The sequence below is a fragment of the Castor canadensis genome, chromosome 5 (assembly GCF_047511655.1).
Source record: "Castor canadensis chromosome 5, mCasCan1.hap1v2, whole genome shotgun sequence".
NCBI lineage: Eukaryota > Metazoa > Chordata > Mammalia > Rodentia > Castoridae > Castor > Castor canadensis.
Genome location: NC_133390.1, coordinates 147439444 through 147464588, shown reverse-complemented (window position 1 = coordinate 147464588; position 25145 = coordinate 147439444). Strand labels below are relative to the sequence as shown.

The 25145-nt window shown below is 37.6% G+C and overlaps 1 protein-coding gene and 1 pseudogene across 14 annotated transcripts in view; both read left to right on the top strand.

Moving 5' to 3' along the window:
* Plcb4 (phospholipase C beta 4) overlaps positions 1 to 7749 on the top strand; it is a 381620-nt gene extending 373871 nt beyond the window's left edge. For 12 of the 14 annotated variants that reach the window (XM_074074368.1, XM_074074360.1, XM_074074366.1 and 9 more), the window contains 4 exons: positions 577 to 634; positions 1076 to 1162; positions 4046 to 4082; positions 6203 to 7749. In XM_074074368.1, coding sequence (XP_073930469.1) covers positions 577 to 634; positions 1076 to 1162; positions 4046 to 4082; positions 6203 to 6291 — 271 coding nt within the window. In that variant the 3' untranslated portion in view covers positions 6292 to 7749. The remainder of the gene's footprint in view (positions 1 to 576; positions 635 to 1075; positions 1163 to 4045; positions 4083 to 6202) is intronic. The other 2 variants (XM_074074365.1, XM_074074364.1) reach the window with 1 other exon arrangement.
* Positions 7750 to 13444: 5695 nt separating this feature from the next.
* On the top strand, positions 13445 to 15997 carry LOC109688864 (Y-box-binding protein 1 pseudogene; annotated as a pseudogene).
* Positions 15998 to 25145: the final 9148 nt, after the last annotated feature.

Genomic DNA, 25145 nt, shown 5'->3' with positions numbered 1-25145 from the left:
GATCAGGAGGAATACAAAGGAAGCTTAAATTATATCTATAACATTTTATTTCCTTTAAATATATGGGATTATAAATCAGGCACTAGTCACTCACACCTGTAATCCTAGCTTCTTGGGAGCTGAGATCAGGATTGTGGTGCCAAGCCTGCCAAGGCAAACAGTTAGCAAGACCCCCAACTCAACAAGAAAAAGATTCGGTGTTGTGGAACATGCCTGTCATCCTAACAAGACCCTGTCTCATAAATAACTGGAGCAGAACGGTCTGCAGGCATGACTTAAGCAATATCATGCCTGCCTCGCAAGTGCAGCCCTGAGTTCAAACCCCCAGAACTCCCAAAATTCAAAAAAAAAAAAAAGAGATGGTGGCAAAACACAGTATTGGTTTATCTGAGTAATACGTACACAGGTGTGTTTTGTGTTTTTTATATATATGTTGTATATTTGAAAATGCTGCAATCAAAATTAGGAAAAAGAAACAATATTTCTCTCCAGATAATTAAATGAAGTGTTAATAGTCTATTGAAATACTAACTCCATTCAATATCGTGCCAACTATTACTTTTATCCATTTTTTAGGCGAGTCAGGGAGTTAAACAGTAGCAACACTAAAAAGTTTTTAGAAGAAAGAAAGCGAGTAAGTATTTTATAATTTTCTTGACACTCCTCCTTGAAATAAAACTGTAAACAATAACTGATTCTTAGATACAAGTTGTAATTTGCTTAACTTTACTTTCTTGGTACATTAAGCATTCCAACTTCTCTGCTCCCAGAAAGAAGTAGTTTCTTCCTAAAATCTTTAAGGTGGTTACTTTTCATACTATTTTATACAGAAAACGAAGCCAAGTTTCATTTCAGTCATGCATAAGTGCTTTATTATTTTCTAATATTTTGTCAGGAAAGATCTTCCCAGTAAAAATTATGAGTCTCCACTCTCCTGTTTTTCAAACTGTTTTTCTTTCCTTTTGTTAAAATTATGATCTTCCCACTTAATTTATAAATTTTTAAGTAATTCCTCATCTATAGTGTTAAGACTACAACACAGAGTTTATCAGGTTTTTTGTTCGTTTGTTTGCAGCTTGCAATGAAGCAGTCCAAAGAAATGGATCAATTGAAAAAAGTACAACTTGAACACCTAGAATTTCTAGAGAAACAGAATGAACAGGTATTTCACCTAAAATACATGAAAAGATATTGGCAGCCAGCTTCAGGATGTCAGCAGTATGAACCACAGGGACCCTTCTGAAAAGCCACTCACCTGAGTAGTACAATCAGAAGGTGGCTAGAGGGATTTTCTGTCTATTTTATTGTATTTCCTTCAAGAAAAACTAAAAACAAAAAATACCTTTTGGGGAGTGGGAAAGGAAAGTGGCTGTGGGGGAAAGGATCACATGATTAGAATATATTATATATTGAATATGTCACGAGGATTCTAAGACTGACAATACTGAAAAGGAAAGGACTTGAAAACAGAGGTTGCAAATTACTTACCCATTTTCATTTAGAGTTGAAATTTGCAAATGTAGAGGCAAGTAATATATTTAAAAGCAAATGCGAGAGTCACCTATTTTCAATGTCAATCTAAAAATGAAGTTATAGAACCTTCCTAGGGCTTACACTTCTCTATAAGCAATCCAAATGAGTGGACACCATCCTTTGGTGTTTTCTCCCAGCAAAGCAAAATACTACTAAGAGAAGTACATACAAATCAAGAGTTAGCCAAACTCCAACTAGTGATCAATTAGTCAGCTACCTGGAGCCTAGTACAGGTGTGCTCCATCCCACATGGGCTGTGTCTCCATCAGCCTTCCACAGAGACATTTCAACTTGATGGAAATTCTTCAGGCCTATATGGCAACAAGCTCTCAGTAAGCATTTAAATTTCAGTCTCTCTCAGTTCAAATTTCACTCTTAAGTTGTAGTTGGTTTGGAAGTTATTCTTTCTAGATAATTTACTTCAATTTAGAAATTGTAAAGAGGATTTTATGAAATATATACTTGCACAATCCTATTTAAGATATGTTTTTTTCAGAATAAGTGGCTCCCATTGAAGAATACTTAAGAATTACTTAAGTATGAGAAATTAAAACCATAAAATCTTTTTGTATTTTAATTTGTTAACAAATCCAATTTCTGATTTCATTTTCTTTACTTTTTGATGGACAGAAGTTTTATTCATCTACATACTTCTGAGTTGTTTCATGCTTCCTTTTTAGCTAAGCACTTCTCTTTGTGAATAGTTTACCCGTCCCCAAGGGAGACAATACATGGTTATTGCCCCACAGGTCCAACTCATTTAACTGACATCATATTTGGGTACAAGTTATGTAATTTGTTTTTGCTCTCAAAGTGATACTCAGAAAGTATCTCTGAGGAAATATGAGAATGTGATTAAGGATAAATTTACCATCTTCAAAGTTTTAGAACCCTCTTCAGTAAATCAGGGATAGGAAAGGATAAGGATGCCTTTGGGAAGGTTTTGTTGGTTTTTTGGTTTTTTTTAATCCTCCTTAGAGGAAGGGCATGATGAAAGGTAAGGCACAGTTATGTTTTAACTATCTAAATTAAGAAACTATTTTAAATTACTGTGTTGCTTAGCAACAATAACGAACAAATGTGAATGTGCTAAAAATTACTCATCACTACAATAGTGATGTGGATCAGAGCTAGAGAATACAGTTGTCTCATATTGCTAGGTTCAGAGCATAATAAAGAAATCACTTTGAGCTTTCATACTAATACACAGGTAATTCAAACCATCTCAGAGTTCTTGCACTAAAATACTGGATTAGTGATAATAGTATTAATTTGATCATACTGGAGGGTACTGGCTTTTTCTTAAAATGCACATAATGCTTTTAATATGTCATAAGTAATGTCTACCACCCACAACTGATACTTTGAGTCACAAAATCTCAAGGAAGAACAGAATATGAAAAAACTTGTGACCTGAAGATTTGATGAGATTTAAGAAAAAAAATTCAAGATATCATTTTGATGCTTCTGACAAATACAGAATTTGGACTTGAATTTCTGTGTTAAACTTTACTTTACAAAAATCATAAAGACTGAATCCGCGATTTTTCTAGTTTTTTATTTTATTTAAAGGTCAGAAAGCACTCTATTCACAGTTATTCTGTGTGGTACAACACTTTCATAGGCACAAAGCCAAAGAGATAGTGAGTCCATTTCTTCCCTAATAAAAGGCAAGGTCTGGAACCATGCTGCAGAACACCATTCATACCAATTAAATATTCCTCTAGCAAAAGCAGTCCCCTGTCCCCAGACAACTTTTACACAATCTCCAAAAGCACTGTCAACTCTCAAGACACATTTTTCTGTTTGTAAAGCAAAGATAAATTAATTTGAACAGCCTTTCACAATGTCTTACTGTTTCCCTATATTCCACTATTTCTATACCTTCTCCCAACCATCCTCTGATATCTCAAAAGTAATTACCTAGACTGGTGTCAGGAAACAACTCAAGTGGTCATATTTTTGGTCCTGATTTTGAATCCTAACCTCATGTGTCCTTTGTAAGACACTTCATGGCTTTGCCTACTTAGTTAGCCACTTATTTACTTAAAAGTCCACAGGCCAGAGGCTTTTATTTTTTCTGCTCAAGTTTTCCTGTAGACCTCCCAGCAACACAGTATCTCATCTGTCTTGACATGTACCATTTCAAACATTAACAACTCCATTACTGTCACACTTCAGTCTTAAAAAATTGATTTTTGTCATCAATTCTATCATTTAATAAAGCAAAGTGAAGAATTTAGCTGAAAGGGAGGTTTTTTACTCACTCACACAGAAGAAAGGCATAGTCTGGTCTAATAGGCATTGGTTGTTTGTTTTGTTTTTTTTTTTTCTGTTGAAATCAGCTTGGGGAAAGTTTGTCACTGATAGGTGTATACATGTTTTACTCTTAGCTTTTTGCTTTTCTATATATGGTTTTGCATTCATTTCTCAAATTCACTTCAATATTCATTTATTTTCTTTGTTTTGTATGTATGACTCAATTTTGACATTACTATTTTTGTATAAACAGCTTTTGAAATCCTGTCATGCAGTGTCCCAAACGCAAGGTAGGACTGAAATTCTGATAAGCAAGACATTGTTTTCTTCTCAGCTACATCAGTATTCTGGGTACAGTCTCCATTTGTGATTCACATCTGGTCATAACTAACTAATATCATGAGGGTTTGGACTTAACAGCTTGAATTTCTGATGTAATAAATGCCCCAAGTCTTTAAAGAATCACTTCTGGTGGCATTTTAGCCAGTATTTCCAATTACAGATCTGGGAAACAGGTCATGTTAATGGTAACAGCCCAGACATGAAGAACAGTGATATGTACTTACTGTATGTACCCACCACAGCTATGACTGGGCCACAGAGTCAGATCGTTTACATATGTTAATATGACTGATTAATATGTTAATTTTTAATGCACCCCACTGAATGTTTGTTGGTGGTTTTCAATGGCAGAGAGTTATGGTCTGTGTGCAGAAATGTTATACAATGTCTTTTGTCATTGTTTTGGCTAAATCCAGTCTGTCAAGAACACTAATCATCCCTTATAAGGTGACCATATAATTTACTGTTTGAGTCAGAAATAAGAAATGTTTGAGAAAGAGAGCACTGTTCATAATAGCCAGGCATATGCTGGAATTATCCCAAGCAAATGGACATGAATGGTCACCTTGCTCATACAAGGACTTATGACAGTCTTGTGAACTCTTGGAACTATCTTTTAATGTCATATGATTCTTCCTTCTTAACTGTCTTTAATATTGTATTTAAATGCTAATGGGGAGAATTGTAGGAAATCTTTTATTACTATTTACTGAACATCAAATTATTTAATTTCCAATGCTGATAATGTTCCACTGTCATCTCTTATGGATACTGTTTGTGTCATAGTTTCATGTTTGTATATTTTTCTTCATTTCTTCATTTTTTTCTATTAGAATATAACTATATGTCAGGCATAAAAAGTTACCTGGGTAGAGGGAACCATTCATCCCAAATTTATGCAGGTAGATATAATTCTTTGGTGTTATTATATCATCTTCACAAAAATGAAGTTGAAAGCCACATATAAAAAGAAAAGAAAAAAAATTCACCGTATGGTCAATGGGTTAAACTGATTTTGTCACAAGACTGCATTTGGGAGATTTAGATGCTTCTAGTATGAACTAGAGTTGACCAAACCCTCCCTCTGACTTTCAGTTTAGCTAGAATAACAAAGCAGACATGAACAGAAATATCAGAACACTTCAGAATCTTCCTCTGATTTGTATCTTTACACGTTATGTTTTCATTCTTATATGTCCTTTATTTCAAAGTGATATATCACTAAAAAAGAAAAGGGGTATTTTCTCATCCCTCCAAAAGGAACAAAGCATACAGGCTATCAGTTGGAAAGTAAAAGTAGAACTATTTCATTTTCCCTGTATTGCCACGTAATTACTTGTCACGAGACCCTGCCTCCTTTTACCCCTTTCTACCTTTCAAGTCAGCTAGTTGTCTTAGTGACAGTCTTAATTCATGAAATTGAATTCAACATGGCTAACTTCCTGGCAGTCCATAAAAAAGCAATTACCACAGAGAGATAAGCACCCCCAGGAATAAATTTGGATAATAAGATTCCTAGAATCCTACATATTCCTGTAATGTTCTATTTATAAGACACTCCAATATACTATGCTTTTACCTGACTCTCCATCAATTAGATTCTTAGGAAATTACTTTTAATTAAATTTCAGGCTATTTGGGGAATAAATTATACATAAGCAACACTTATTCTGAAAATCATAAAATGCCTATGCATAGTCAAAGCAATGTGTCAAACTGTAGAAACTTAAAACAGTTTGATGTGACATAGTCAAAATATCAAGTCACTGGCTCAACGTATTTTCAGGTGGTTTTCTTGGAACTATGTAGACCAATCTTTCTCAACCCTTAAGGTACACAAAGATTTCATGGGGGTCTGGTTAAAATGCAGATTCAAATTCAATAGGTCTTGGATAAACCAAGATTCTGCATTCCTAAGAAAGTCTCAGGCAACGCAGATGCTGCTGGTCCATGGGCCACACTTTGAGTAGCAAGGATATAATGACAATATCAGGCTTGGGGAGGGGAAAGAGGCCAGGGTTATAAGGTGCCTTCAGTAGAGAATTTCAGCGTGTTTCTGATGTTCTAGGCGAAGGAGGTGCAGCAGATGGTGAAATTGGAAGCCGAGATGGACCGCAGACCGGCAACAGTAGTGTGAAGCTCCAAAATGCAAACTGAAGCAACAAAACCACAAAACACCAGATCATTCCCAACTTCTGAACACAAACTCCATGGACAAAAGCATTTTTCTTTTGTGTTTCCTTTATGTGTAGACAAGATGTTACCTGAAGCCCAGAGACTTGGGATGACTTATGTACTTCTGTTTAACAGTTTGAGTATTGAGTTTCCTTGGCCAACCAAAAATAGCTATGAATCCACAAAAATCTCCTCTTCTAGTCAGGCAGAGTGTAACCATTGATAATACAACTTAAACATGTTTGCCATAAGATACCATCACAAGTAAATGAGCTTGGTGTTAACAACTCTGCTTTGTGATGCATTAAAACATGTTTGAGCTGCAGCAAAAATAGTGCATTAGCAATTTAATGGCAAGCGCATGCACTAAAAGAAAAACAAAAACTCTGTCTACATTAGCAGAAGTGGTGGTCTGCTAGGCAAATGGTTTTCCAGAATTTTTCTATATCTGAGTTACCTCATCAGTAAGTGCCATGTCTTTACCATGCTATAAGAAGCTAATTTCCTATAAAAGTTTGTGGAAATCATTAGAACAATAGAGAAATATAACAGAAGAGTGTACCTGTGCCAAAACTCATCATTGCTCAAAGGGGAACTCTGTTAGGCTCATTTAAGAAAGTTTACGTCTGACACTGCTTTATAGGAATTGCTTCTGCAGATCCCAGATATTATAATTCACTATTACACCGTACAGATTGTGAAGTGGTTATTGGCAAATGTTTGTAAATGTGACCATGTATAAAGTATTTATACTCCTTAATTCACACTGTTATAGAGCAAAATCATCTAAGTATTGCCACATGACAAGATTAGTAAACAGGACTACTAGAACTATGTTTTGCATGATAAACAAGCACCAATTAAGACTAATCCGTTCAGACACAGTTAACCTAATGCCAAATAAACACTGGTTAAATAAATGTATGGCACAGAATATAATTTGACTATGAAGACTTTTAGCATTATGAAAAAGTCTATATATAATGTGTATATGAATTATGTGGGCATTCTTGATACTTCAAGTTCTAGTTTGAAAAAAATACATAACTAATTTAATTTTACACAAGAATATTTATGCAGATTTTCAGAATTTCATATCAGGAAATAACCTTTTTATGTCTGTTAAATATCCAAACAATTTGCTACAGTGTTACTCTGCATGGTCTTTACGCCTGCTATAGTTGTGTTGCAGACAGCGCATGAAGAAGTACAATGCTGGGAATTGAGCCATGCCGCCACAGCCGGGAGGAGCGCATGGAGACCTGGTAGCCTAAAACTAATCAGAGTACTGATTTTAAGACACAAAATGCCAACCAAATTGTTGTATATGCTTGTACAAATTGGTTCTGTGTGTTCCTCTGAACAAAGCAGGGAAAATGATATCATCAATATTGAAATTCAACTTCCAACTTCTCTAATAAAAAATGAAAACACATTTAACACTTGTCAGTATTTGCATTCAAGATGTTTTCTAAAGCTTACTTTATGCTTTCCATGGTTTTACCACAAATGACACAAAACATGCAAGTTCTGCTTACTTTCAAATGTAATGGGCTTGTTTTTCTCATGCTTATTATCTGAACTGTCTTCTACAAAAATTTCTCTGGTTCCTCGTTTTCCTATCTGTAAAATAATGGAATCAAATTGTATGTCTTTCAGGACTAACATCCCATGAAAAAGAGTGGTTAGTAAAAAATGTGACCACATGTCATTTACACATTTTCAAAGATTTTTGTTCATCAAATCACATGGCCTTTTCCAAGAGCTCAGCTGAGTTCTCTATTCTGTAACCCTGACTGAATTTGTCACATGCCTCTTGTCTCTGCTTTTGAGAGGCACTATGAATTTTCCCATTTTTCCTGATCATTTCTTCTCTGGTTTTTCATCCTCCTGTGCCATTATAAATATATTTTCAAATGTTATATCCTGAACCAGTTTTCCCTTTTTTTTTTAATCTTACACATTGTCTCTGAGACCTGAAACTGAAAGCCACCAGAGTTTTTTTCTTTAACCAAGACTACTTTCAGTATTTGAGATATTCTACCCCTAACCTATCCATTGTAGTAGGATTACAATACACTCAGCTCAAATCTACAATAAAAACATGTGCTTGCTATTATGAGCTCATATTACTCCCTAACACTGCATTCTCACTGACTAGGAAGAAGAAAAATTGCCAATTAAAGTAACTTAGTCTCTTATAGCTTAAAAAGAAAAAACTTTATTCCAGGGACATATTCAGTTACTTTAATGTCAAATCCCTGTTTAGAGGTCCCTCCCTATTCAGGAGATCGTCCTACCTCTTTTGCCATATGGAATCTGGCTGTACAGGGAAGCTGTGTCCTGGCAGCCTGGAGTTGCATGTGGTCACCCTACTGTTGGGGCCAGTCCTAACTGCCCTTGACTGCAGCACTGCACAGTGTGCATTTCCACCACCATGATTCAAGATCAAGGTCGCTGCTCAATTTATTTCAGTGTTCTTCTGAGATTTGCAGAACTTCTGGATCTTTGGGGGCTATGGAGAATCAGCCCCCAATGCTAGCTCAGATCCAGCCATCAAAACAATTCCTTTGTCTGTCTGTCAGCTGTGTCATCGTGTTGCTCTTCTACCACAGAAGCTTCTAAATCCAAGAGGCTTGACGTTTTGTAGCACTCTATCCCAAGAAGTGATACACTATAGTTTCACTAAGCCCCAAGACTGTCTGGTTTTCTGCTGTATCTTGTGCCTCCTACACCCAGGACTTTTTGTTCCAATTTGGGAGCCAGGTCACTCAAGTCTCAATTCTTACCTTTATCCTTCCTTTCAGCCCAGAAAAATTCACTGCTCACTCCTGACTGACTAGAATACCCAAACAGTAATACACTTCCTCTTTTCTACATAGATTGTGCTTCCCCTTTTGGAGGGATAAAATGCTGCCTGGAAAAGGAACCAACTTGCCAGGCTAGAGAAACATATCAGGAAGTACCATGTTTCATCAAATCTGAGGCAACATTTGTCATGGCATACACCATTATTTTACGTAGTTGACAGAGTGAAAACATGCTGCTATTTGAACTATTGGCATACCTTCCAGTGATGTTTTAGAACATTATTATTTACTTATTTTGCAGTGCTAGGGATGGAATCCAGGGCCTCACACATGCTAGGCAAGTGCTCTACCTCTGAGGTGCATCTCCAGCCCCGAGTTATTACTAAGACATACCTCAATTTCAAAGATGACAAAATGTGAAGAATATGTGCACTTGAGAATCCATGAAATATGTAGTATTACAATAACATTATAGAGATTCTTGAAACCCCAAGCCTTAAAGAGGGGAAAGTTTGAAAGATAAGACACAAGAGAAACCTTTATCAGAAAACCTAAACTAAGGAACAGTTTTTATAACTCAGTTTCAGATTTAGCAATGAGCTTCCTGGAAAGTGATTTGAAAAGTAAAAATAAATCTATATTTCATAATCTGTTCAGAAGTCTGACTACATGTTTTCCATATATTAGCTGTATTATCCAATCATATACCTTCAAATTATTTACACTTCTATGTACATAATTCTCAAATCTGTAACTTTAGCCTTGTTCTTTCCTCCCCAAAGTTCAGATTCTTCCTTTCAGGTTATCAAGAGTTAAATAAACAGCCCATATGCACATTACATATAACTAATAAAGTGCAGAGATCCTTTCTCCATCTGTTCCCCATTTGTTTTAATAGTCCATAACCAGTGATAAGCCTTGGGGCAATCTGGTTCTGCTACATTTCATTTGCTCCCATATCCAATCTGTCGATAAATCCTATGAATTGTGTCCACACTTAGAAGCTTCCCTTTCCTCCTTACAATTTCTTTCATTCCTTAACACCCAGAATTTTTAGCTTCCTATTAAATTTCTTTTCCCTTCAAATCCCTGCCATATACAAATTAATTCCCCCCAAATCACAACTCTAGTCATGTTGCTATTCTCTCATAAGCAACAGAATCCCTATCTACTGTCTGAGGAATAATGTTCAAATTATTGATAACCGCATTCAGTTTCTAGCCCTAACCTGCTTCCACTCCTAACCAATCTGGATTTATCACTATTCTCTGTTCACAAACAAGTAGCACATTTTTTTCTAGCTGCCTTACATATTATATTCTATCAGTTATTAAGAAGCAAACTCCAAAAATGCCACTTCCACAAAGCTCCCTTTTTCTCCCAAGCCATAAATAATTTTTCTTAATGTATGTATTTGTACTTTTTAAAGTGTGGCATTTAAGCACAAGATGTTTCCTTCATTCCACATTAATTTCTTCTCAGGCTTTCTTCATTTGCTTTCTGGAGAACAAGTAGTCAATGAACTACTTGAATTCCTTTCTGTAAGGTAAAATTTAAGATTTATGACTATGTGGCTTCTTGAACAGAAAATATTTTGAAAACCTGAATGAAAGTCTAAAGCTTTATATAGTATGTCTTGTCAATTCCAAGAAAAACAGTTTTCCTCAATTCTGCTAGCATCCTTTTAAAACAACTCAACTCTCACAAAGGCTATCAGGCATTTAACGGGTGGATCCATCAGCAGTAAGCAATTATGAAGAGTGAGAAGGGAACACTGCTATCATTCTATTGTTGAGGGTGTTTTAGGAATGCCTCATTTCACACCCTAAGTAGCTTCTCCTTCATCATTTCTGATAAATCTAGTAAAGAGCCACACTTTCTATGTTTTTTTTAATTTTATTATTCATATGTGCATACAAGGCTTGGGTCATTTCTCCCCCCGCCCCACCCCCTCCCTTACCACCCACTCCGCCCCCTCCCCCCATCCCCTCAATACCCAGCAGAAACTATTTTGCCCTTATCTCTAATTTTGTTGTAGAGAGAGTATAAGCAATAATAGGAAGGAACAAGGGGTTTTGCTGGTTGAGATAAGGATAGCTATACAGGGCATTGACTCACATTGATTTCCTGTGAGTGTGTGTTACCTTCTAGGTTAATTCTTTTTGATCTCACCTTTTCTCTAGTTCCTGGTCCCCTTTTCCTATTGGCCTCAGTTGCTTTAAGGTATCTGCTTTAGTTTCTCTGCATTAAGGGCAACGAATGCTAGCTAGTTTTTTAGGTGTCTTACCTATCCTCACCCCTCCCTTGTGTGCTCTCGCTTTTATCATGTGCTCATAGTCCAATCCCCTTGTTGTGTTTGCCCTTGATCTAATGTCCACATATGAGGGAGAACATATGATTTTTGGTCTTTTGGGCCACGCTAACCTCACTCAGAATGATGTTCTCCAATTCCATCTATTTACCTGTGAATGGTAACATTTTGTTCTTCTTCATGACTGCATAATATTCCATTGTGTATAGATACCACCTTTTCTTAATCCATTCATCAGTGGTGGGGCATCTTGGCTGTTTCCATAACTTGAGCCACACTTTTTAAAACTTTTCTTTGATGCTCAACATTTAACAGAATCTGAAGCACATACTTTAATAATTGCATCTTTAATATAATAAATCCAAAGTGTTGCCTCTGGGATGAATATTTATGAGCTGTCTTCCTCAATATTATCTCATGAAAAATGTTCTGCTCCATAAGTTAGGTAATGAAAGGATATTAGAGGAGGGAGCAGGGAGATGGTTTAAAATAATAGCATCACTGCTTTTGCATTTAAAAATAGTAGGTGTCTACACCTATCTCAATAAATGATATAATCCCTCCACCATTCCTCTGCTCTCTTCAGAAGTGGCTTTCCTGGAAATTTGAAATGAAGAAGAGTTTCCAAGTTGCTTCATCCTGGAAATGTTTGAGTTTCCACCATAATATGATGGTGGAAAATTTGAAAAAACAATTATAGGACTGGAAGTGTGGCTCAAGTGGTAGAATGCTTGGGCAGGAAGCCCTCAAGTTCAATCCCCCATACAAAAAACTTGGAAAAATTTTACAAGAAGAGCCAATTTAATACTACCACTTACACCATGATCCTAAAGCATTGTGGGAATTAGAATGTACCAAAAACATGATGGGAGGAGGGAGAATTATTTAACTATTGGGTCCTTTCTCAACCTTCACATTACATAATGTGAGTGAGGAAGTGTTACACTCTTTACCCCTTCCGGGCAATATATGTCATTAATGGTATTTTTATTAAGGTGTGATGGTCCTAACATAACACACTGACCTCTACAGGCTGTGGCACTCTGTTATAAGTGGACATCTACTACCTTAACCAGCACGTGCAGATGGTTATATTGGGCATGTCTTCGGCATTGAACTCTATTTATTGATCACATATTGATTAGGAGCCCACGTTTGTCCTCTTCGCTTTCAACTTGTTTTTGACTAGTAATAGTAATGCACTAAAATTGTAGCACCAAGCTATGCTCATATGCTAAATAGATTGGGTTAATGTCCCCACATTTTCATGCCTTCCTGTTCCATGTCCTTTGGTGTCACCCTCTCCCACTGACTTTGAATTTGACCACATGGTTTGCTTTGGTCATGGGGATTAGCAGCAAACTCAACACAAACAGAAACACCTTTTTTTTGTCCCTTCCCCATGGATCTCTGTCACTACCATGAGAACAAGTGGAGACTGGCCTGCTGGCAGATGTGGGGGACCTGTGGAAAGTTAAGTCATCTCTTCCTTCCCACCAGTACATAGCTGGTGCATGTACACATCTACATTTAAAAATATTTTTTAAATATATTGGAAGACAGATTGCATGCTTATGATGTAATTTAAATTGAAAAATATTAAAATATAATTTATTACATAGAAATACATGTACACATTCAGAATATCAGTAGGAATTATACCAAAATAACAAAGCTTGCCTCTGAAGCCTGTCAGTTAAGTGAAAACCAGCAAAGAGGAATAATTATCCAGAAAAATTTGGGGCACCAAGTTAAATCAACAGGCATTGCTCCTGAATTTGAGAGGCTACTCCACACCTCTCTTAGAAAGAACGAGAAAGCCTGGGATGAAGGAAGTGGCAGAGGGCTTGATGCAAAATACGTTCTCTTTATTTCTCTCAACTTTTCCCAGGCCAACTATTCAAGTTAGCCATTGAAAGTGATTTGAACAAATTTAAGAGAAACTAAGAGAGACTGATAAGAGACAAGAAATGACATAGCCAGGGAAAAGAGCAGAAAGATCCACTTAGAAAAGATGGCTGCTGTCAGACTAAAGAGAAACTGGAAGGTAAACAAATTGGAAGTAAATGGATTCTGCAGTAACAGTAGTAATAGTGTAGGGTAGAAATGGGGGAGAGTACACCAGTTAAGGTAGATGGAAATTTCTACTTGGAGAAATCGGTGTGACAAGGAACAATCTTATTTAGGATCACGATGATCACAGTTAAATCTTAACTGCTGTTTGCTAACTACAGACTTTGGGCATGCTACTTAACCTTGACAAATCTGAACTTTCTATCTATTGAATAGGCATAAAACCACCTCCCCCATAGGGTTGCTGTGATAATTAAATAAACTTTTGAATGCAAATAGCATACAGTCCCTGAAATATTCTATGTATTTAATAAGTGGTATTTTAAAACTAGCTCATAGCTGTGTTTACTTTTAACTGAGGGTTCCTCTTCATAGTAGTACATAATTTATAGAAATCCTTTTAGGAATTTTAAATACTATCACTTCATTATTTTTGCATGATTTAAAGTTTTTGAAAAAATGTTTTAGGCTAATAGATTATTAATGATTCATTGACAAAGTTTATTTCAACAAGATGTTTAACATTCATTAGACATCTTCAGAAAGATAAATTGCCACTTTTTTCAAGCTTTAAAGGAAGACACTACATTTTATTCATTTATTGATTAACAGACATGTAAGTTACATTCTAATGAATTAACACTGCTGTGGACATTCCTGTACAAGTTTGGTTTGGATATGTTTTTGTTTCCCTTGGGTGCATAACTAGTAGTGGAATTGCTGGATCATATGGTAACTGTGTCTCATTCTTTGAAAACCCTATAGACTGTTTCCCAAAGTGGCTATATCATTTTCATTCCCACCAGCAGTGTATGAGATCATGGTTTCTCTGCATCTTTGCCAACACCTGTTAATAACTATCTTTTTTATAAAAGCCATTATAGTGTGTGTGTGTCATTGTGGTTTAACTTGCATTATCCTGATTATTAATGGTATCAAGCATCTTTTCATGTACATATTGGCCATTTGAATATATTTTTTTTTCTTGGAGAAATGTCTTTCCAGAGCCTTTGTCTCATAAATTGAGTTCTTTTTATTATTGAATTGTAGGAGTTCTTTAAATATTTTACGTACTAGTTCTTTTTAAATTACATGATTTGTGAAACTTTTTTCCATTCTTTAGGTTTGTCTTTTTACTTTCTTGATGGTATGTCATTTGAAGCACAAAAGTCTTTGGTTTTGATGACTTACAATTTATCTGATTTTTCTTTTGTTGGCTGCGGTTTTGGTACCATATCTAAGACACCATTATTTAATCCAAGGTAAATAAGATTTATGTTTTTTTCTTAAAGTTTTCTACTTTTAGCTCTTACATTTAGGTTCTTGATCCATTTGAATTAATTTTGTATATGATATAAAGATCCAATTCCAAGTTCAATTGATAGTGCCAGTGAACTCCAGAAGGCCCTGAGCAGCCCCACTGCCTCCGCTGGCCCAGTTACCATCACACCTGGAAAGGACCTGCAGTGGCCCTCTCTAGTGGGCCCATTACCTACCATGGAGCAGCAGGGACCAGACCCAGCAACCACTTGCTGCCCCCACCGTCCGTGCTGCCTACACCAAACTAGGCACTACTGCAGCAGCACAGGGAGTAGTAGCCTGGGCAACCTCACGTGGGCAGTGCCTGCTCAGGACAAGAAGGTGCAAGATCATCACAATGAAGAGAGCACTAAAATAATTCAATGTAAGAAATGGCAATGGTTTCATCAATAGGAACACCACCAAAGAAGATGTATTTGTACAAAAGACAGTCATAAAATAGAACCCCAGGAAGGACCTTTGCCATGTTGGAGATGAGGAGACTGTGACACTAGTGTTGAAGGAGAAAAAGGACACAGCAAATGTTACAGATCCTGGTGGAGTTCTAGTTTAAGGCAGGAAATATGCAGGAGATCTTAAGCATTATAAACACTATCCATCGCATATCCATCCTGAAAGTCAGGCCCGACAACCAGGCCTTACAGCAAGGAAAAGTTACCACCTTACTACCTGTGAAGGCCGTACTTGTGGTCAAGGACCATAGCATCCCAACACTTCCACACAGTGAGAAATGTCAGAGGGTGGTGACATCTAGGGTGCAGGAGAACAGGTAGACCAGTGAAACAATATTATCAGGGTTACAGACCATGATTCCACAGAGGCCCTCCTCACCAAATCCAGGCTAGAAAGGACAGCAATGAAGAGGATAAGGACAATCAAGGAGACCTGACCCAAAGTCAGCAACCACGACAACACTGACACCATAGCAGCTTCAGTTACCAAAGCAGATTCACAGAAAACCCTAAACCACAAGATGGTAAAGACAGAGGGCAATCCACCAGCTGAGAATTTGTTGACTCCTTAGGCTGAACAGGGCAGGACTGAGTAAATGCTAGCTCACCATCTCTAGCATCATCTGGTTTAGTTACACAGCAAGAAGACATAAATATGAAATTCCAGCAATAAAAAATGAGCAAAAGATTGGATGGAGCAGAAGACTTTAAGTGTTTGCTTTTTGCCCATGGACCAGATAACTAGGACTATCTGCATTATCTGTACAGCATGGGGGTTTTATTATTTTTACAAAAAGATGTCTCTTTTTGGTAATGACAAATGTGTTGTTGTTGTTTTTTAATCTGGTTTTCCTCGATGTACCTTTAAAGGTTTTTAAATTGTTTCATATCTGATCAGGTTGAAATTTTTAAGAACATCATTTTTAATTTGTAATAAAAGTTTACAAATTGATTTTTTTTTCAAAAAGTCAACAAACTGCAACCTCCAAATTGATTTTTTTCAAAAAGTCAACAAACTGCAAGCACATGTTAAATAATTGTAAAAAAGATAAACATCCAGTCCCATTTGTTTGCATATGTATAGATAATTGAAAAAACTATTTTCCCTCATTGAATTATTTTTGCATTCCTTGACAAATATCAAAGGATGGCAAGTGTGGAAATAAACTCACTTTCAAACTTCCAGCATGCCCACTTGGCATTGTTTAAGATATGGATGGCTTGCACCCAGCCAAGTGCCATGGGTCTCTTCTGCATGCTCATCCAAACCTCTCAGCAATGTTCGACACAGTCAACCATTGCCTCATTCTTGGACTGCTCTTTTCTTTGTCTTTATGACCTTACACTACACAGACACACAAACTGCTCTATTCTTGACCCACTTTTCCAAGGGTACTTATCTTCTTCCTTTCATGAGACCAGGTAAACCTTGAGACTCTCCCATCCAGAAGTCCCCATCCTGCCCAATCCTCCTTAATACCTGTCTTCTCAGTTTGTTCATTATGGGATGTATAATTTGTGATTTGGACCACATCTATTTATTAGCAACTAATTCTAAGAACCTACACTCAACAGAAAGGAATTATACAGAGTACATGTACAAGGGACAGGACTATTAGGGGCTATCTTGAATTTTTGCCCACACACACACACACACACACACACACACCTTACACAGATACCAAATGTTAATGTGTTATAGCATTTAAAAATCTTTCTCATTTAATCTCTGTGTTACAAACAAGTGAAAATCATTAACACCATTCTATAGATGTTGAATCCAAGGTCATACAACAGCACAGTGGGAGAATAAAGAATAGTTTCTCTTATTCCCCAATCTCCAAATTTATCTTCTCTACAGAGCAACTACACAGGGACACAGATCATCATATCTTTTACCTAAAAAGCATGATCACAATACCACCTGGAATTTACAATTACAACGAGTATTGCTGAAGACACAATGTCATTTAATTGTCATGGCAACCTATTAGTGTGGGTTTTATCATTTCTTCTTTAAGTGAGGAAATGATTAACTGAGTCCCACAGTACAGCACTTAGCACAAAAACAAAAAACAAGCTCCCTGCTTTTGGTATTACCATAAATTATTTATACCACCACATGAGGAAAATGCTACGAGATATTATCCCTACCCTCCAAGAATTTATCTGTTGATAATACACCAGAATTTGATAAATGCCCTGGATTCACAATGTTAATTAGGTTTGCTTTAAATAATATCAATAAAACGATGATGAAATCTAAGCAAGAATATTTTTGAAAGTCTAGCCAAAAGGCCAGCAGACTACGGCCCAATGACCAAATCCAACTTGTCACCTACTTTGCCCAGTGATGAAATCCAGCCTGTCACTTTTGTATGCCTCATGAGTTAAGACTGGTTTTAACATTTCTATGTGAGTAAAAAAAAAGTTTTCAAATAAAAGTATTTTGTAATTCATAAATATATGAAATTTATAGTTCAGTGTCCATAAATAAATGTATTGGAACAGAGCCCCACTTATCTACTTACATAGAGCCTCTGGTTGCTTTCCTCTCATAACATCAGGATTAAACAGTATGTGGCAGACACAGTAAAGTCTAAAACACTATCTTGCCCTGTATAAAGAAAGTCTGCTGACTCTTATAGTGCACTTGAACAGGAGTAGAGAAGAGAAAAGGCTGAAAAGAAGAGAATGAAGGTTGAGGGAAAGAGTAACAAAAGCCCAGGGCTTTAGCTTTTATAGAAGAGAAGCAATAAAGGCTCATTGGAGTCCTCAAAGACACAGTCTTCTGAAACCCAGGGCCTAGGCAGTGGCAGAAACTCAGATGGGAACACATTTTGACTACTTATAAGACTTGGTACCTACTGCTTTATAAGCCTTTATAGAAAAAAGGGAATTGACAAGAGAGAAGGCTGCAGAGCTCATGTTCGTACTGGCCTGGACTAGGGACAATGGCAGCAGTAATCTCTCCATTTGAGATGTGGGTGTCTCCCCAGCCCCCAGAGTTTCACAATGTCTAGTGGTATTATATGGTTCTGAAGAAGACAATTAAGTGATGCTGGATATCTCATGTGTGTTTTCCAAAAAGCCAACTCTCGGTTAAGAATCCGAGTACAAGTATTGTATTGGGAGGTGATCCTAGGAAGCATAGTGAAGGTTTGGGTCATGGAGGTCAAACATTAAAGGTATAATTATGGAGGATGTTACTACTGACAGCTCAATCCCACTGGGCACTCTGTGAGGGACATGATAGTACCCACATAGAATTGTCCTACCAGGGGTGAAGATAAGGAGTATTTACCCACCAAATTTCTCTTTTCATTGGGTGAAAGTTGCTTTTGAGGCTAGTAACCCCCCAGTACTTCTAGCCTCCCTTTGTGTGCCAAGCAATTTTCTAGGGCCACAGAAAGCACTCTAGGAAGTCACAAGCATGACCAGGATGGGACACTTAGGCTGGGGGAAGGGATAATGTAAATTGAGAGGGGCTACAAAAGTGTCTGCCAAACTGGAATACCCCTCAACCTTGTAGACTTAGTGACATTAGGGGTAGACATTCAAATTAGACTCATTTTGCCATGATGTATATCAAATATCTCTGTTAGATGACAGACTCCTCAAAACCATGTGAAAAAATAAGTCTTGGAGATTACATAATGGATTCTTAAACAGGAAAAATATATACTATTAATTCATTAACATTCTTTTTCACTGCCTATTCTCTTGTGAGGATGTTACTGGCAAGAAATGTAAACAATAGAAGTCCTGAATAATCCACACTAAGTCACTCTTGAATGATCAAAATTGATTGTCACAATGAGTGTGAGCTTATCAACGCTGGAGACTTATTTCCCATTGCAAAAATTTTAGCTAATAGGACAGAAAACATGAAATATACTCAGATGTGATAATGTGTGCTATATTTAAGTAATAACAAAACCTCCAGAGCTGACAAGGATGTGGATTCTGTTCTACTTTGTTTTATTGTGATTTGGAAAAAAACAACTTCGTAGTACTTCCAGTTGAAATGGAATCTAGCCAGCTTTCCAGATTTCAAAAAGTTTATAATGAAAGAAACAGCCCATAAGTGGGTCACGAACAATCTTGCCCATTAATCATCCCAAGTCCACTAGATATGCATGGCAGGTGCCAAGAAAGCCATGAAACTCTCTCAAAGGCAATGTGCTTTTCTAAATTTACTTGTCAATGTGAAATTCTAATATTTTAATTCACTAATATTTTGCATTTATATAAGAAAGTGGAGCAGGACATATTTTGAAGTAGCAAGAAGCATTCTTAGTGATCAAACTCAGCAGACAGGGCTACACTGTCCTACTCATTGATCTTCAAAGGGAAGGGAAGGAAAGGAAGGGTAGGGAAGAGGGGAAGGGAAGGGAAGGGAACTGTTATTGGGTATATAGTACACATTTCAAACTCAACTTATTCCAAGTGGAATTCCTGGGTTTTGCCCAGGTTTCCACATTTGTTATTAATGGCATTACTATCTTCCCAATCTCAGATTAAAATTCTAAGCATAATCTTTGATTACCCACTTTCTCTCATTTTCTTGGTATAATCAATAAGTAAGTAGTATTGGCTCTTCTTCCAAAACATTTCTGAAATGAAACAACTTCTCAACACTACTGTGACCCTCCCCCCCCCTTCCCTTTGCAGGTGTAGCCACTGTCATCTCTCACTTGGACTATTCTGACTGCCTCTTAGTTGCATTTCTATTCACTCTTTAACCCCTGCAACACCTTCTCACACACAGTAGCAGAGTAATTCTCTTGGAGTGTGAATCACATTGTGCTATTCATCTGCTTAATGTCCTATAATGCTTCCATCTGCATTAAAAATAAAAGCTACACTCCTAATCAAGCCTATAAACCTTAATAGGGCCCCTGCTGTTTCAGTTACCTATTGTTATATAACTAACTATCCTAAAACTTAATACTTGAATCAATAAGAATTTATGATTTCTCATGAGGCTGGACTCAGCTGGCAAACTCTTCTGCTTCCTTTGGTATTGTCCAAGGTCATTCATACTGCTGCAATTGGTCAAATGACTGCATTCGTTTGGGAACCCAGCAGGGGTGGGATTGTCCATAAGGGCTTTACTTACAAATCTAGTACCTCAGCCAGAATGGCTATTTGGGCCACGCCCTCCCCACACCTCAGAGGATTTAGTTGTCAAGTTCAAGCTTCTTTACCTGGAAACTGAATCTCAAGAGGACAACAAAGGAAGCTACCAGAATCCTTAAAGCCTACACCAGAACATACAACATCACACTTACCACATCTTATTGGTCAAAGTAAGTCACAAAGTGAGTCAAGAGTCAAGCAGAGGGAAGATAGACATTCACAATCTCTCTCTCTCTCTCTTTCTCTCTCTCTTTCTCCCTTTTACTTCTTGGCCACTATGCTCCCTGCTATGATGTTTGCTTCACTACAGGTCCAGAAAGCATGAGTCAAGTGATCACGGACTAAAACCTCTGCAACCGTCAATGGTACTCATACAATCCTGAGTCCACAAAAAAAAAAAAAGGAAAAAAGATGGACCAGCTTGAGTCCTTGTGTCACTGCCTGGAGTGGCATCATCCAGGAAAGCCACTCAGCCAGGAACACCTGCTGGTCTTTGAGTGATGATGAAATAAAGATTTGTTGTGCTAAGGAAAACAAAAACACCAACATACACCATCAATAATAACAACAACAAGAATGCCCTGCCTCTTGATTGAAGGAGGGGTATTAATTAATACATAGGAAAGGAAGGAATTGGAGGCAGTGACCTGTAGAAATAACCTTCCACATCTGCCTACTCCTCCATTCTAAGCTGATACCAATCTGCCCTTTTGTTCCTACCCCAGCCTTTGTCATTCTGAAGGATGCTGAGATAGAGACTACTTAGCATTCCCTCCAATGCAGAGAGAAAGCCTTCTGCTCATCTTCTTCCAGATAGAATTTCTGAATTGCAGCTATATTTATGGCTTCTCTGAAAAAAATATATTTCCCAGACTCCCTTGAAGCCAGGTGTGACCATGTAATTGCCTTCTCACCAATGGAATTTCAGGAAAAGTGTCCAGAGGAAGATTTAGCAAACTTTCCTTAAAAGAAAGCAGCTGAACACTGGGGAAGCAGAGGCAAGAGGATCAAGAATTTGAGGACAGCCTGGACTACATAACAAGTTCAAGTGCAGCCTGAACTAGTTCACATGACCTTGACTCATAAATCCAAGAGCTGAGTATGTAGCTCAGTGATTGATTGCTTGCTTAGCATGTGCAAGGCCCTGGGTTTGATCCCCAGTATCACATAAGGAAAACAGCTGACTCTCTGTTGACCCCTTTTTCTCCTTTGTGCTGGTTGAAGCCCAAGGGATCATGGTGAATAAATACCTTATCAGGTTGGAGAAGCCTAAGTCTCTAAGAACATGGAACAGCTTACCAGCCCAGGAACAATGATCCCTGGATTTTTCTTTGATAAAAATAAATTACTAATTTGTTTAAGCCACAGTTATTTTGAGATGCCATTTTTCACAGCAAAACTTAATCCTTACTGATGAACATTTCTAAGTCAAGGGAACATCAATAGTAAAGGGCCTGAGACAGTACATCCAGAATATGAACAGAGTGAAGAAGATTGAAGGATTGTAGAAGAGATAGCAGAGGCCACATCATATGGGGGTCTTGTAGACTTGGCATTTTCATCTGAGTGAAAGGGAAAAACAAAGCAAAGTATTGGAGAGGAGATGACAAGTTCTTACTCTTGATCCTATGTGAAAAAAAGGCATGATAGGGCAAAGGCAGAAGCAGAGGACCAAAGGGAATGGTTTTATCCAGATGAAAGATAATGGCAGCATGGGCCAGGCAGAGAACAATGGTGATGGTAAGACATGTTAGACAGTGGATCTAGTTTGAAGGGAGAGATGGACCAGATGTGGGATATGAGGGGATGAATGAGTCAGTGGTGACCTAGAAACTTTGGTCTGAGCAACCAAAGTCTCAGCTAAATGCAATGGTGAGGCTGAAGAGGAGCAGGAAATTTTTTTTTGTTTTTTCATTTTGGTTTGTCTTGTTTTGTTGTTGGTTTTTTTGTTTTGTTTGGTTTTGGTGGAAAGGAGATGCTAGGAGTTTGGTTTGGGACATTGTATTTAGTCAGAATTCTTCAGAGAAGGATTCCAAGATGGTGGCTAGAGGGAAGAAGCAGAAAGCGTGTCTCCTAAAGTGAAATCTTGGAGAGACACTGGAGACACACCTTGCAGGCAAGGCCACCGAGAAGAGGCAAAACTGTGACCCCTCCACACCTCCAGCCTACACAGAGCATCTCCACTTCACGTTAAACGGAGAAATAGGAGGGGCCCCAGGCCACCAGACACCTGCATCCACATGGCCTGGGAAGATGCAGACAAGGTGAGCTAAGCAGTACATGGTACTTCCACAGACAACCCTGGGCCAGATCAGCATAGCCCTCTGGTCAGACTGACCCCCACCTGGGGAAAAAAGAGAAACTGCATAATAAGCAATAAGAACAATAAAGACATGTAGCAAAGAGGGTGGGGTGCCCTGAGCACCTAAGAGGGGGGTAGAGGAATCCCTCCCGGAACTGTAAATAAACAAGCCGGACCTGGCCACAGAGGGCAGGAGCGGACGGCGCATGCCCAGCAACCAGGAGCGGGAAAGCTTGTGAGAGTGGCAGAGGGAGGAAAACTCCACAGGAGAGGGGGGAAGACCCACTTCCCACGTCAACTATAAATAAACACGCAGGCCTGAGAAAGCGGGTGCAGTGTCACCTCCCCCAGTGTGCTTGGAAAGGGGAAAACTTGTAGCAGTGGCTCGTGCACAGAAGAACTCTGACTAAACAAAGCCTCCAGGGCCAGGTGAGTGTTAAGCTCACCCCAGAGAGCTGCATAAATAACGCCTCCAGGAATGGCAGGCTGACAGCAGCAGGCAGGCAAGCCAAAGCCGTAGATAGCCATTCACAGACCTGTCTCCAGACTCTTTTTTTTTCTCTCTCCCTACCTTTGATGAGAAAACAATGGAACTACACCTGAATGCTGAAAAACCTACTGAAACTGTATTGCATTTGAACTTGGGACACTTTGTGGGTTTTTTTTTTTGTGTGTGCAGTTTTGTTCTACGTTATGCTTCCCCTTTGATGAGACAACTACAGAACAACATCTGAGGCACCATCTCCAGGATTGGAGGCTGAGGAATGAACACCAAAATTATTAAGACTAAAACTTCATTGCATTTGAACTTGGAGGATTTGTTTTATTATTATTTTTTTTTATTTTGTTTTATTTTATTTTATTTTTATATATACTTTTTTCTTTCATTTACTTATTTTGTATTTTTATTCTTATTTTACTCTTTTTATTTTCAATCTTCTCTGTCTCTCTAATGCCTTTTAAGCTTAAGGTTGATTAGTTACACTGTCTCTCCCTGTTTATATCTTTGAAAATTTTTTTGTTTGTTTCTTTGTTTTGTTTTTTTCTAATTGATTATTTGTTTTTCCCTTTTCCTTTAACTTCTTTGCATTTCATCCCCTCTCACCATCCCATTCTAAATATCACTAGTGCTATTATTACAAGTCAGAAAACACTTAATTGCACACAGTACAGGGACAATAACAACACCAAGGGCAATGATGGGAAGACAGAAAAAACAGGGAAACCAGTTTCTCCACAGCAAAAAATTAGTACAGGAGCCAGAGGGAAATGAAGAAAACAGATACTCAGATCCAGACTCCAACAAAATGAAGATAAACTATGCCAAAGAACCCAATGAAGCCCACAAGAATAATTTAAAAGAAGACATACTACAGGTACTCAATGAGAATTTTATAGAGATGATACTGGATATGGTCACCAAAATGTACAGGAGACACTCAAGAAATTCCAAGAAAACAAAAATAGAGAATTTGAAAAAGCAAAAGAAGAAATAAAGGAAACCACAGAAGCACTGTATAAACACCAAAGTGAAACATAGAACACCATTAATAAAGAGATAAATGAACTCAGGACAAAAATAGACAACATAAAAGAGAAAACCACTCAGAATATGGAAAACCTCAGAAAAAGAACAAACCAGAATTGCAAAACAAAAAGGAAGGCCAATCCAGCAGAATAGAACAAACAGAAGACAGAATCTCAGAACTTGAAGATGAAATGGTAATTAAAGGAAAAACCAAAGAACTATTAATTAAACAACTCAAGACCTGTGAATAGAAAATGCAAGAACTTACCGACTCCATCAAAAGGCCAAACTTGAGAATCATGGGCATCAAAGAAGGAGAAGAGGTGCAAGCAAAGGGAATGCGTAATATATTCAACAAAATAATAACAGAAAATTTCCCAAATCTAGAGAAAGATATTCCCATACAGATGCAAGAGGCCTCCAGGACACCAAACAGAATAGATCAAAATAGAACTACCCCACAACATATCATCACTAAAACAACAAGTTCAGAAACTAGGGAAAGAATATTGAAGGCTGTAAGAGAGAAAAAACAAGTAACATACAAAGGTAAACCCATCAAAATCACAGCAGACTTCTCAACAGAAACATTAAAACCAAGAAGAGCGTGGGGTGAGATCTTCTGAGCACTGAAAACAACTTCAACCCCAGGATACTCTACCCAGCAAAATTGTCGTTCAAAATAGATGGAGCAATAAAAGTCTTCCATGATAAGCAGAAACTAAAACAATATGTGACCACAAGGCCACCACTACAAAAGATTCTTCAAGGGATTCTGCACACAGAAAGTGAAACCCAACTTAACCATGAAAGGACAGGAGGCTCCAAACTACAGGAAAAGAAAAAGCAAGAAAGTAGAGAGTAACCTCAACTTAGGTACACACAACCAAACCTTCAA